Consider the following 13,142-nt stretch of genomic DNA (forward strand, 5'->3'; position numbering starts at 1 on the left):
TACTCCTAAGAACCACAAATTCCCTCTGCTTGGGTCTCACAGGACCCTCCCATGGGAAGGGTCCTGTGCTGGTACAAGATGACAGTCCCTTCCTGAGCCCTTGTGTACCCACAGCAGCAAGGCCAAGTGTTGATGGCTCTCCCTGATCCCCGAGGGGAACCGAGGCAGTCACACCCTCAGCTGCTCCCTTCAGGTCCTCCAAGCTCCAAGAGAGGGGACATCACAGCACAATCCTGCCCCTCCACAGCTCCAACAGCGAGGGGACATCTCAGCACAATCCTGCCCCTCCACAGCTCCAACAGCGAGGGGACATCTCAGCACAATCCTGCCCCTCCACAGCTCCAATAGAGAGGGGACATCTCAGCACAATCCTGCCCCCCTGCAGGGCTCTGAGCTGGCTTACTGGGGCACAGCTGAGCTTTGGGCTGCAATTAATTCTCAAAGGCTGAGATGTAATCCCAAAGTATTTCTATTTATTATCCATTATCCAATATTTCTAAATATTATCAACTCTCTTGTAGGCAGCCAAGTAGGAAGTTCTGCAGAACCTCCTCAACATGAGACCAGTGTTGTGTGTGAAGATTTCTGCAAAGCTGAAGGGGAAGGTGCTGCCTCCCCAGAGAAGGCAGCTGTGTATTCTGCAAACATCTGCATAGAGTATTGCCATTATCTATGGTAATGGATCTCCAGACTCCTGCTAGTGGCAATCGTGTTGGTATGTCTGAGCTCTTTGCCAGTAAAAGCTGCTGTCTGTCCCTGTCCCTGCCCTACTCTGACAAATTTCATTAGCATGAGCAAGTTTGCATCCCATTGGTAATATCACTTGATTTCAAACGTGGTATTTCTGAATCAGTTTAGCAGGAGATTTTCAACCAAGCATTTAATGAATAATAGATAGAAACAGAAAGAAGGCAGCTTAAGAATTTTTAGATAAAATTAAACTAGCAGCTGTTAAATATTGTAGCAGTCATTACATTCAGAAGTCATCTGCTACCTGTCCAGGAGACTTACACATTTTATGTGTAATGGAAATGAGATTTGGTTTAATCCTGTCACACCATGATCAATTTGTGTCTCTGGGAGCTCAGCATTTGACACCATCTTTCTGCAGTGCCATTTGCTTCAATGCAATGCAATTAATAAACCAGCAGTGTATAAAGATGTCATTTGCAGCTCAGAATGGTAAAAAGTATTCAAATCAGTAAAGGCAGATGTATCAGTGGATGATAAAACTCAATATTTTCTATTTTTAGAGCTCCATCATAGGTCATGTATTCTTTTTGTCCTAATGACAGCTTGCCAAGTGTCTTTATTTGTTGACATGAAGCTGGAAAAAGCAATGCCATAGAAATAGACTATTTCATATTTTTGAAGTATTTGTGTAGAGATATATATGTTATATAGAAGAAAATAAGTAGCATATATTATACTAATACATAATATTCTGTAAGAACTAAGACTGGAAATAATTCTGAGCACATATTTATCTCATTGGGATGGGATTGTGCCCCATCTGTGGTGCAGAATGCTGTTACAGTGATCAGAAATACTTAGATTGAGAAGGAAGCCTGCAGAAAAGTTACAGTTTCTTTTTCTGACGTTCATGAGAATTAGCCCTTGAGAATGGCATTTTGCCTGGCTGCAGGGGAGGCTTGGCAGGACTCTGCAAGCTGCCAGTGGCACTGATATTCCCAGTTCTGACTGGAGAGCTTGCTGCCAGGCCACGTGTTAAATGCAGCTGAGTCAAGAGCCTTGTCCTACAGCAATTCAGGGAACAGAGCACATTCCTGTCTGTCTGCTCTCCATCTTCTGCCTGCTTGGTCTGCTCTGTGAGATAGGCTGACAACAGGACTGTCCAATGCTCAGAAGTTCTGGGATTTTAAAATTTATCCTCAGGTCTGTGGTGGGGGAAGTCTTCACATTTACCCAAAGAAAAGAATAATTAAGAACCTGAAATATTCAAGGTGGGGTAGGGGAATTGGTGGGGGTGTGTGTTATAAAACAGGAAATTTAAAAACATTTTTGTACTGTCTGCTCAAACAAACTTTCTAAACTTTCCACTGTTAATTGGAAAATGCTTGGGAATGATAAATGGATAAGGATTCAAATACTTAGATATCAAACAATTACATTTGTTTGGTGAAAAAACCCCACAAATATATATATATGTGTGTGTGTCTGTGTCTGTGTGTGTCTTTGTCTGTGTGAGTGTGGGTCCAACAGGCTTTGTCCATGCTAGAAATGTTTGTGGACTTCTTCAGGTAGATGTATGGGAGGCATTAATGCTTGAATGTTTATTTACAGATTTTTACCATTTTTCCTCTGGGAAGCTTGTTTGGTGGGCTCAGGCTGCAATGTCAGTCCCTACATACACAGGCCAGAAACAAAGGGCTCCAGGAGGGCTCTGATCATGTGTGGTTGTGGTTCTAAATCAGTTATTAGACACATTTACATAAAGGTGACAATTTTGTTTCTGGTTTTATTTGGTTAGAGAAAAACTCATGAACAGTGTCATCACTGGTAGAGCAAAGTAGGACTCACACTATGCCATGAAAATGAACAATCAATGATAGTCAGCGCCTAAAAGGGGTTCACAAGTCAAACTTGAATATGGTTCAATGAAACAATTGTCTGGTGAACAAAAAACTGTAGGATTTCTTGATGAATGGATATAGCAACTGTATTTGGAGTGGAGGGGATGAAATATTTGGTTTAGGAAAAGATTGACAAAGAGAATTTTAATGAAATTTCTACTGAAAGAAAAATATAGAAGAAAAATATGTATCTGTATAATATTAAAATTGACTACACTTGAAGATTTAGACGTAAACTAAGTAGGAGGATTTTCAGTCTTCAAACCTCTGCCTCACCAACAGTCCAAGAAAGAGCTGGAACTGTGGTTACAGCAACTGTTATCACAGAGAAAGTGAAGGCTGAGAAATGCAGCCAGGTGTGCTGGCCAAGTCTCAGGGCAGACAGACAGCAGAGCGCTGGGTTTGTGTGCAGGTGGCGGGTGAGTGTAGAGCAGCAGGCAAGAACAAGGACAGATAAATGAGATGTGCGATCATGATCTCTGGAGGCAGACTGATACCAAGCAGGGCTGTGATAGGAATTATCAATGCAGTGCAAGTCCCACTCTGTTCTTGCACAGGACAGGAGGGTGAAAAGGGGAGGGAATTCATGGCTACCCTGTGGTGAAAAACTGCTCATAAAGGACCAAGAGCCTTTTATCAATGTACTACAGAGGCTTTGCTGCAGCAGCCAAGAGTTCCTGTGGCACACAAAACCCAAAGATGAACGGGAACGTTTCTGAAAGACACACATAAGGTAGTAAAAAGAAAGAAAAAAGGTAAGGTAGTAGAAAAATCTGGGTGACCTGCATAGCTGCAAGAGTTCTGGGAAGGAAGATACAACATGAATTCTGTAATTTCAGAGCTCTCAGCAGAATGTGAATTCTAAGGCAATAATTGTCATTTTCTGACTCGGTAGTCCAGAAACCATACTTTTATATAAACGACCAGAAACCTGTCGATTTGTAGAATCCAATGACCTTGGCATTTACCCTTTTCTGTTTCACAGCCTTCTCCAAACTCCTCAGCCTGTGCCTGGTGCTGCAATCCCGGAGAACCCAGTGAGTGAGTTTCTCCGCTTGCCTGGCCTAGGCTGTCTCGGGAACGCGGTGCTGAGCCCCGAGAGGAGCAGGCCGGAGAAGAACAGTGGGTCTGGTGCTTGAAAAGGAATGGAAGAGCAACTCCAGGGGAAGGGAGATCGGAAGTGGCAGCGTCCCTTCTCCCTGCAGCGGCCGGGGATGCTGCGCTCCCCCGGGGGTACATTCCCCAGCGCCGTTTGAGGCTGCTCAGCTCCATAAATGCCATTTGCATGGGGATAGGATGTAACAAGAGCTGTAAATCACTGACGGCGGAGTGAACTCCTCAGGGGCAGACACGGCGGAGCCGAGCCTCCGCGAGCTGGGGCAACGTGTGAACGATATCTTTTGTTGGGGGGGAGGTCTGATAGCAATTAGATGATACTTATCTGGCCCTTTGATGTGTATTTACACAAACAACGTTTTCCTCCTGGAGTTGCGCTATAAAGGAGAGGCCTGTACTCCGAGCCTCCTTCCCCGCATCTCTGAAGCGAGGCACGATGACTAAGGCCCCTTTCTCCGTGGAATGGTTGTCCCAGAGCAGCCAAACTCTCAAGAGCCCCACCGAGGGCTCTCCACACCGAGCATCGTCCGCGGACCACGGGCCCGGCTGCGGCTCCAGCCTCGGCCAGAGCGAGCGGAGCCCGGAGCAGCCGGCGGGCCCGCGGGACGGGGACGGGACGGGCGGCCGGAGCCGGGACAGCGGGGCGGCCACTCCCGCCGCAGGTACCGCGGGGCCGCCGGGGCTCCCGGGCGGGGGCGGCGGGGCTGGGACACCCCCGGGCCTGCCCGGAAAGGCACCGGTGCTCGGGGGCGGAGGGGGCGGTGAAGTACGTGAATGAGGCTAGTTGGCCGATGATGATGATGATAGGGCGTTCTACTGGCTGGCTGCCTACTCAGGTGAGGATGAGGACGTTGGCGACTAGGGTTCAGAATAGGATTTGTGACAGGGGACGGAAGGTTATTGATCGTAGTTTTGATGTGTGTAGTAGTGGGGTGAGAAATAGGACGAGAATTGAGGCGGCTAGGACTAATACGCCTCCTAGTTTGTTTGGGATGGATCGGGCCGGGCTGACCCTTTGCTCCTCTTTGTCCCTGTGCCCAGGAGCCGGCGGGACAACAGCAGGCGGGAGGCCGTCGGGAGCGGTGCCGGAGGACGGTCCCGAGAGCGCGGGCCCCGAGGAGCCGTGCGGGCGCGGCGGGCGGCGGCTGCGCACGGCGTTCAGCGCGGAGCAGATCAGCACCCTGGAGAGCTCCTTCCAGCGGCAGCAGTACCTGGGCGCGGCCGAGCGCCGGCAGCTGGCGGGCAGGATGCGCCTCTCCGAGGTGCAGGTGAGCGGGGATGGCCGCGGCACGGCTCCAAACAACCAGATAACCAAGCCTCGGTGGCGTTGTAACTAACCTCGTCTTTTCTCCTTCCCCTGTGCCCTTCCCCACCAGATCAAGACGTGGTTTCAGAACCGCCGGATGAAGCTCAAGCGGCAGCTGCAGGAGCTGAGGACGGAGCCCTTCTGCAGCCCCGCTCTCCCTTACGGACCTCAGGGCGCCGTGCTGCCCCTGCCGCTCACGTACGTGGCCCGGCCACCGCCTCTGCCCCGGCAAGGGGCCGCACCTGAGGGCTTCCCTTTGGCGGCCCTGCCCGCACCCGCCCTGGACCTCAGCAGCGCCTGCAGAGCGCAGCCGGTCGGCTTGTGGGCAGCGCCCTGCTTCGTGGGGTACCGGGACCCCAGGGCCTTCCTGCTCGGTGTCTGACCCTCTGACACCAACCAGGACTAAAGAGGATTTGCACTACTCACGGATCTCTGGGCTGCCCTCGTCCATAACTGCTTGGTGGAGTTATGATGCAGCACCGACGTAAATATTTACAAAGGGATGCCGGACAATCTGAATCATGGACTTCTGGCCCTTGCATTTATAGGCAACTGTAAAATGAAAAATACAAACGGGGTAGGACAAACAATAATATAAATGGAATCTTTTAATAAACTTGATTTTTTTTCCAGCTTTCACGTGAATTCCTTTGTTAAGGATTGTAGAGGTATTCATCCTGCCCCGAAAGAAAGCTCCTCTTCACTTAAAGAAGCATAGACGCCTTCTTATCTAGATTTGTTCTGCCCCATCTGCAATTTATTCTGCCACTGAATGTAAAAAAGTGTGAATTTCCCTCTGTCTTCTAAAGCAGGTATCCAACCCTGTCATGAAACTGTGCTTTTAGCCAAATATGTGGATACATCTGTTACTCAATACTGGGCTTGCTATAGTAGCAGAACAGATAGTCTAAATATTTAAAAAATTACTTTCTAAATAAGCATGATGTTATATTTTCACAATTTTATGGGCTGCCTCAGTAGATTAGTAAGACCTTCTTACCTAAACAGATCCTGGAAAGGATCTTGAAATTTCTTATCTACAAAACAGTATCTGGTCATCTTACATGCAGTTATCAGGGTGATGATCAAAAGAATTTTAGCATTCCAAAGCTGGTTTTCCGTAAGAGGCAGTAAAATTCCTTACTGTGCTATGCACTTTTAAAATTTGGATAATGAGCTAGTAAACTGATGATCAAAATGGCTTGATTTCAGGCCCGAAAAAGGGCTCTGAGAAATTATCTTTGACTGTAAGTTGACATAAATCTTTCAAAGCCAATTGTCAACTAACATGAAAAGAGCAATAAAAATTTCCATGACTTTAGATGTGATCTGGGGGGTTACCAGGATATTTCCGGTACACTGGTAATTTAAACTCCTGTAATGAATGGTCTGAGGGTTCTCTGTCACCCTCCTTGAATATCTTTTGTATATAGAGGCCAATCTCCCACTCGAGTACCCTTCCCTGGTGAAAACAACATTATGAGCTGCTGTGGGCACTGGGCTTTGCAGTCACCTCTGCAAGTCTTGATTTTTTTGTAATCTATGTTGTATTTTTCTAGTCTTTTGAGAGAATAGTATCTGTTTGCAATTGCACAAGTTGTGTGTCTCAAATGCAAGAATTTCAGCTAAATTAAAAAGGGCTGAGGTGCTATCAATCTTGATGAGGTCTCAAGGAAGTTTGTTGACACATAAGTGAATTTCCCATTTGATGGAGGTTTATTTCTCGAAGTCAGGTATCATTAAACGGTAATATCGATTTGAAGAAATCTCTCTGACACTTTCAAACATCATCGGGGAACTGGGGTGTCTCCACAAAGAGCTGCAATCGTGAATATTTTCCTCTGCTCTAAAGCAGTCGTGTTTAAAATAACAAAGCAGACAAGGCCAATAAATGTACAGCTTATCGTAAAAAGCATTAGACTCCATGTGGCTATTCTGTTTTCAAGGGAGTAATGGTTGAAGGGTTAGGAGTTCCCTTTATAATCTCGTATGGCCACAGAAGAGAGTCCCACCACTTCTCCAAATGCTCTGCTCAGCTCGTAGGAAAGGAATAATGGAAATAACCCCTCCTGCTCTCAGAGGGCAGAGCGGCGGTACGGGAAGCTGGGGGTGGAGGGAGGGAGCGCTCCCTGGGGGCCCCGGGACTGCCCGCAGCGATCCGGGAGCGCCGCACGCACCCCGGGCCAAACGGGGGAGGTGGAAGGGAAGCGGGCACGGGCAGCGCCGCAGCTGGGCCCGGGGAAAGTGAGAGACAGATGGAAAGGCTCGGGTGGAGAGAGCGAGAACAAAGCGCTCCCACCTGCGCTGGGGAGCTGCTTCCTGGGAGGGGAGCTGCGGGGATGGAGTTCGTGCTCGGGGTTGGATGAGGGTGTCACACCAATGCTAAAGAGGGAGAGGCGGAGCACTCCCTTATGTCTCCGGGAAGAAGTGATCTGGGGTGGCTCTGAATAAGCCCTCATCCCCTGGGTCTGCCCTCCCTGCTCTCGGGCTCGAACGCGGTCCCAGCCTGCCCTGCCCTGCCCGCCCCCGAGCTCGGCTCCGGCGGTGTCCGGAGCGGGGCAGCAGCTTCCCCTCCCCTCCGTGCAGAGGTTTAGGGCCAGGCAGAGGCAGCCGGTGCTGCCGGGCACAGCACACAGTGCTGCCGTCCTTGCCGTGACTCAAGCCCGCGCGGGGACAAGCGGGGCTGCGAGGCCGAGGGACACCAGCCCCGGTCGGTCTCGGGGATGGAGCCGAGCGGGCCCGGGCGGGTGTGCGGCTCCCCCAGCTCTGGCGGGGCTGGCGGGTTTCGTGCCAGGGCCAAGCGCTGATTAGCGGCACTAACGGGGCATCCCAGCTCCGGGCGTACGAGCTGCAGAGCGGCTGGCGAGACAGAAGCCGATCTCTGTTAGAAAAGGTGCTAATGGTCACTTAACATAATGACTCCTTGGGCACAGGTATGTTCAGCAAGCGCATGAAATACCTTGCCAGTGTTATGGCAGGGCTAGCTTCCAAATACTGTTATGTTTCCCGGTAATTGCTGAAATGAACGCGAGAGGTGATGAGTCCCTAATGGTATGAGATTCCTCCAAATGTCTACATGATAATTTATCTCCCACCTGCAAAAATCGGCTTTCTCTAGAAGGCAACTACTACTTTCCACTTGTCTAGAAAGCTTTATGTGAAGTAATTTCATTTTTGCTAAAGCCGTCCAACTCTAGCATTAAAATATGAATGCACTTTTTTTCCTTTGATCTGAGAAGAAGAAACGCGGGCTTCAGGCTTTCTTCCTGCTTGTTTGAATTTCCCCTTCACTGTGTTTTAGCCCTGTCAGCAGTGAAGGGGCACTAGCGTCAGTGACACCTGCACGGTACCGGCCCCTCGCAGGAGACGGGAGCGCTCCGGCCCCGCAGCCGAGCCCCGGGCAGCGCGGCGGGGAGCAGCCGCCTTTGTGTCCTCAATAACCGCAACAACCCAGCCCCGGAACGCTCTCCGGCAGCACAAAGCGGTGTGGGCAAGTGAGCTACAAATGGGAAGAGAAAAAAAAAAAAAAAAAAAAAAAAAAAAAAAAGAAAGAAAGAAAAAGCGAGTCGATTAGCTGGGGAGGAGTAGTTTAATGCTCGCGGGGTGAAATTGTCGGAACCCCCCGGCCCGGCGGCTCTCGAGGAAGAGGCTGTATAATCTGGAAACTGGGCTCCCCGGGGAGGAAAAGGGGGTGGGAGGGGAAAATTGCCAGAGCGCTGACTTCAAAGGCCTTGTCCCCTGCAGTGCGTGCGCGGAGGGGGCGACACCTGATTGAATTCACACCGCGGGGCGGGGGAGCCGCCGGCAGCCGCGCGCGGAACGCCCGTCCCAATTTGGCCAAAGCGGCCATCAGGGAACTGGGAATGGGACCGGGGTGTGTCACCCCCCTGCAGCTCCCAGACATGGTGGAGCCACTCCAGGGACCTCTGTACAAACTGGGTGAAGTTATTCGGCGTTGTGTGCTAATCGAGAGAGATCTCGCACTGTTAGGCCATTACATCTAATTGCTGCCCATTATCTCTTTCTTTGATACTCAATTAGACGACAATTAACTGGATAAATCCCACCGTAGTGGGGGGGGAGAAGAAAGAGGGACTTGGTCTCGACATGTTCCTTGTGTAGATTTTACTACTTTTCCTTTATACTTGTGTCTTAAACTCCTAGGCTTCGACCTAGTGTTATCCTCTAATAGTACCTAGTAAGGAGCTAATCCCAGTGTCTCTTCGGTATTCAGGTAGACTAAGTGCTTTAATTCTTATTTCAGCTCCTAGTTATTCTGTCTGGGTAATTCTGAACAACTGAGGAGGTGTCACAGGCACTGGAGCGATGGGGCGCATAGAAATTCAAGTGCTAGTTTGTTTCGAGCTAACTTGTTAACTTATCTAGGTGCTTTGTCCATTAGTTCTGCAAAGCACGCAGAAATATTTCCCTGATAAATCGTTTTTAATGCAAAGCGCGTTTGCTCCCACAGCGGCTGAATGGGGGTATCTGGGCTTGCAGCGTGAGCCGGGAGGGAAGAGGGTGAAGCGCTGCGGGCTGAGTCAGTAGCATTTGTCATTTATTGTGTGTTAGCCCGCATTGTTCCCGTGGGCAAAGGAGCGGCGGGGTGATGGCCCTGTTAGTGTTCACGGGTACTTCAAACAGAAAAGCATCTATTCCCAAACAATCGATCTCGTTGATGCCTAATTGACTATCTAATAGCACCTATCAGGACATCAAAGGAGACGCTGAATAACCGAGTTAGCATTTCCAAAGGGGAGCAGCGGAGGGTACAAACAGCCATCAGCTGTCCCACCGGCCGGAGCCCAGCCCGGGCCCTGCGGCTGCCTGCGGCCCCTGGGCCCCCTCTGGAGCAGAGCAGACTGTCCTGCCTTGCCTGCACTTCTAGCCGTGTTAAAACCCCGTTCCTTAAAAAGAGTTTACTTGCCTCTGAAGGGCTACTACGCTTCCCCAGGCTCTCTCCTCCTGCCCATTTGTGCAGCTAACTATGGAGGGTTTTGTGATGTTCCAGTGTTGGAGTCTTTTTGGTTTGGGTTTGTTGGGTTTTTCGCTTTCTCATAGTGGAGTGGTTGGCATTGCACCCCCTATAGTCTCCACTCCTCCAGTGTTGTCAATAATACTTTGGAAAATCGGTGCTTTACATAAATATAATTAGGATCTGGCTATGATGGAGCCACTGTCCCAGATCTGGTGGCCTAGTATATCAACTCTCAATCTATGACAAATGTTATGATAGTTTGGTCTGTATATCGTTTTGGGGATTTAGTTTGGGTCTGTTTTTTGGTTTTTATTTTCCCCATGGTCTACTTACAGACATGGCTAGCAGGTAGAAAGTTTGCAACTTGAAGATTTGCCCAACTATCCTAGTAATTTTTCTCCTTGAGAAAGACTATTTTTCTGTTGGCAAAATATGTCCCCTTTTTCTTTATGTTTTCATACAAAATCAATGTGATGGTCTGCTGTTGGCACACCAACAGCATTCCTGGGCAACAAAAGTGCTTCAGCATCTGGCAAAGGATGAGTATCTAGTGTCTTGCAGCCTGAACAATGGGCTGGATCTTCCTCAGGCAATATCTTCATGTTGTAGAGCTGCTGCAGTCCTGCCTGTTCCCATGGATTTACATGCCACATGTGCATAAAGCCCCAGATGAAATATTCCCAGGCATGCCAGTGAGAGAAATCTGCCATTTGTCCTTAGAAGCCTTGTGGAGCTCACATGGGAAGAGCACTCTGTCCTGACAGCCGTATCTGTAATTGTCACATCCTGGCACGAATCTCTGCACTGACATTCAGGATTTCATACCGAGTTACAAGAGTGCATAAGCTTCCAGTATATTTCTTGAAGCAGCAAGTGTGTTTCTTATGGTTGTAAGGCTTGCAAACAAAGGCAGAGGAATAAATATTTTGAAATGTGATTTGGAGAAACGGGTCTACCATGTTCTTAATATAACACACATAAGAAAAATCCACCCATTTTTCAATATTATACAATAGATGAAGTTCTGATATACAGAATTCTCTAGGAAAATACATAATTTTCTCTGAGAATTTAGATTTTTTTTTTCACCATGCTCATATATAAGATCAGTTGAATGTTGTAAAAATTTCGTTTTATGGGAAAGAATTGAATGGAAGTAAATTTGTGTCTCACAGGAGTCCCATACTACTGCAAGGCGAGGGGAAGATTTAACTGCAGCTGTAGCACCTCTGTCCACCCAGGGTCGCTAAAGTTTTCAAGTTTCTCAAGCTGCCACCTCTTTCTAATGGGAACTACAATAGCCACATAACACCTTCCACACTTTCCCCATCTGTTCCAGGGTTTTGTGGTCCACAGATGCAGCTACTTTCATCTGGTGTTGGGGGGATCCTGGTGTTTGGTTTAAATATCCCGCTAAATAGGCAATTCAAAAATAGTTTTCTTGACTGTGTGACAGGTCAGCTGCTTCCCTGTATTCCCATCCAAAGGAGAGGGAGGAAATGGCAGCAGCTCTTCAGGAATAATAACAGTTGCCTAAGACACACGTAATGCACCATTGCAAATGTTGGTCTTTTTGGGCACAGCGCTGCTTGGCCCTCCCGTGCCTGGTTCAATTTTGGCAGCTGGGGATGAAGTGTCTCTCCTCCAGGGCGGTCCCTGGGTGTTTCTGTGTGCTCGGGTGGGTGAGGGGCCTGCAGGGCGTGGGGGACCCGAGGCTGCCTGGCTTGGCACAGGTTTCTTCTGCTGGAGAAACGGTGGGAGAGGCTGCCCTGCTGGAGGCAGAGTGCATGCTGCTTGCTGGTAGTGTGTGCTCTGTTTGGGAGCACCTGAATACCAGTGGTTTTCATGTATTGTGTCTAAACTTCTTTCTGGTGAGGTAGTCAGGCTCTGCAGATAGCACTCACTGCTTTACCAAGGACAACTTGCTGTGCATGAGTTTCTATGTGGCAGAACATGAGTTTTTCTGCTTGGATTTGTCCACATATGAGGTTATTCAGAAATTGCTGCTCTGAAAAAAGATTGGAGATAAGATAGTGATGTGTTTGCTTCAGAAAAAGAGGGACCAAACACGAGTGGAGTAGTTAAGGAATAGTTATTAAATCCTGAAGTTATTAATGTGCAGGCTCTTAGTTCATTTGGGGAACAAAATCTATCCCTGCTTGACTGCAATGTGTCTAGGATTTAAAGGTTCATGTTAGAGTGGTTTTGGGTCAGTGGCACTCACAGGTGTGCGGTTCTGATCCACGGTGGGATCCAGCTGTGTTCAACTGCTTGGACATTTGCATTGGGTTGTGCATATCAGTCAAAATGACAGTCTTGTGCCAGCACTAAGTGAAACCTCTTTAGTGGCTGTGCCCAGCACCCCGCAAAGAGCAGGGGGATCTCTCGGTCGGGGCTGTGCTGAGGCACCAACAGCCTTCCCCATCCCTGCCCGGAGGGGATGGTGTTGCAAGCAAAGCTTCGGGAGGCATCCGGCGCTTGGTGAGGTGTTCGCATTGCTCGGGTGCCTGGGCTTTATCCCTCCCCCGGGGCCAGCGTGGGGGAGGGACAAGCCGACTTTGTGGGATGGGGAGGGGTTGATGACCCTGGACACATTCCCGCGGCCACGGAGTTACGGGAACGCCTGAGACAGTGAAAATTAATAGCACGAACATGAGGGTTTTTTCCCAAATGATTTTCATAATAAACGGGGGAGATGGTTTAGTTGGGGTTTGGTTGACTTCTTTTTTCCTTTCACATTGCCCGTGTGTGTGGGAACCGAGATTATTGCTGTGTTTCAGAAAGAAACAAACTACTTCCCTGTTAGACCCAGGTTTATGGGCTCCACTTCCTCCGGTGATGCATCCGAGCAGGAACTCTGAGGATTTTGGAATCGTCATTGAAATTGAGGTCCTGTCAGCGCATTTACCCAGTTAGAGGGACTAGCGCTCGCTTCCATTCTCCTTTAAGTGAGGGTTAGGATGTGAGTTATTGAAGTATCGCTACTGCCGGCGTGCTCGTGCTCGGTGTGGTATTTTTTACTGGCGTGACCAAAAACCCGGTGGAGCTGAACAAAAGAAGAACCTGGAGACGGGCTGAGCTGCCGAGATGCCCTTTTCCCCCAACCAAGCGGTGCTGGGAGGTGTCTTGGTGTCCTCCCTGCATTACA

At 49.0% G+C, this 13,142-nt stretch overlaps 1 protein-coding gene across 1 annotated transcript; it reads left to right on the forward strand.

Moving 5' to 3' along the window:
• The first annotated feature begins 4,504 nt into the window (after positions 1-4,504).
• LOC128937551 (homeobox protein vent1-like) lies at positions 4,505-5,576 on the forward strand. The gene is made up of 2 exons (XM_054277300.1): positions 4,505-4,978; positions 5,087-5,576. Exons 1-2 carry the CDS (start codon positions 4,505-4,507, stop codon positions 5,396-5,398), a joined length of 786 nt encoding a protein of 261 aa, XP_054133275.1. The 3' UTR covers positions 5,399-5,576.
• The last annotated feature ends 7,566 nt before the right edge of the window (positions 5,577-13,142 follow it).

The sequence above is a fragment of the Melozone crissalis genome, unplaced genomic scaffold (genome assembly GCF_028551555.1).
Source record: "Melozone crissalis strain CALT ecotype California unplaced genomic scaffold, PUWL_Pcris_2 ptg000019l_1, whole genome shotgun sequence".
NCBI lineage: Eukaryota > Metazoa > Chordata > Aves > Passeriformes > Passerellidae > Melozone > Melozone crissalis.

Bases quoted from the DNA above. Each gene is read 5' to 3' on its own strand.
- LOC128937551 (XM_054277300.1), top strand. From the start codon at position 4,505: ATGATGATGATAGGGCGTTCTACTGGCTGGCTGCCTACTCAGGTGAGG. The intron at 4,979-5,086 runs GTGAGCGGGGAT...CTTCCCCACCAG, and splicing joins TGCGCCTCTCCGAGGTGCAG to ATCAAGACGTGGTTTCAGAA.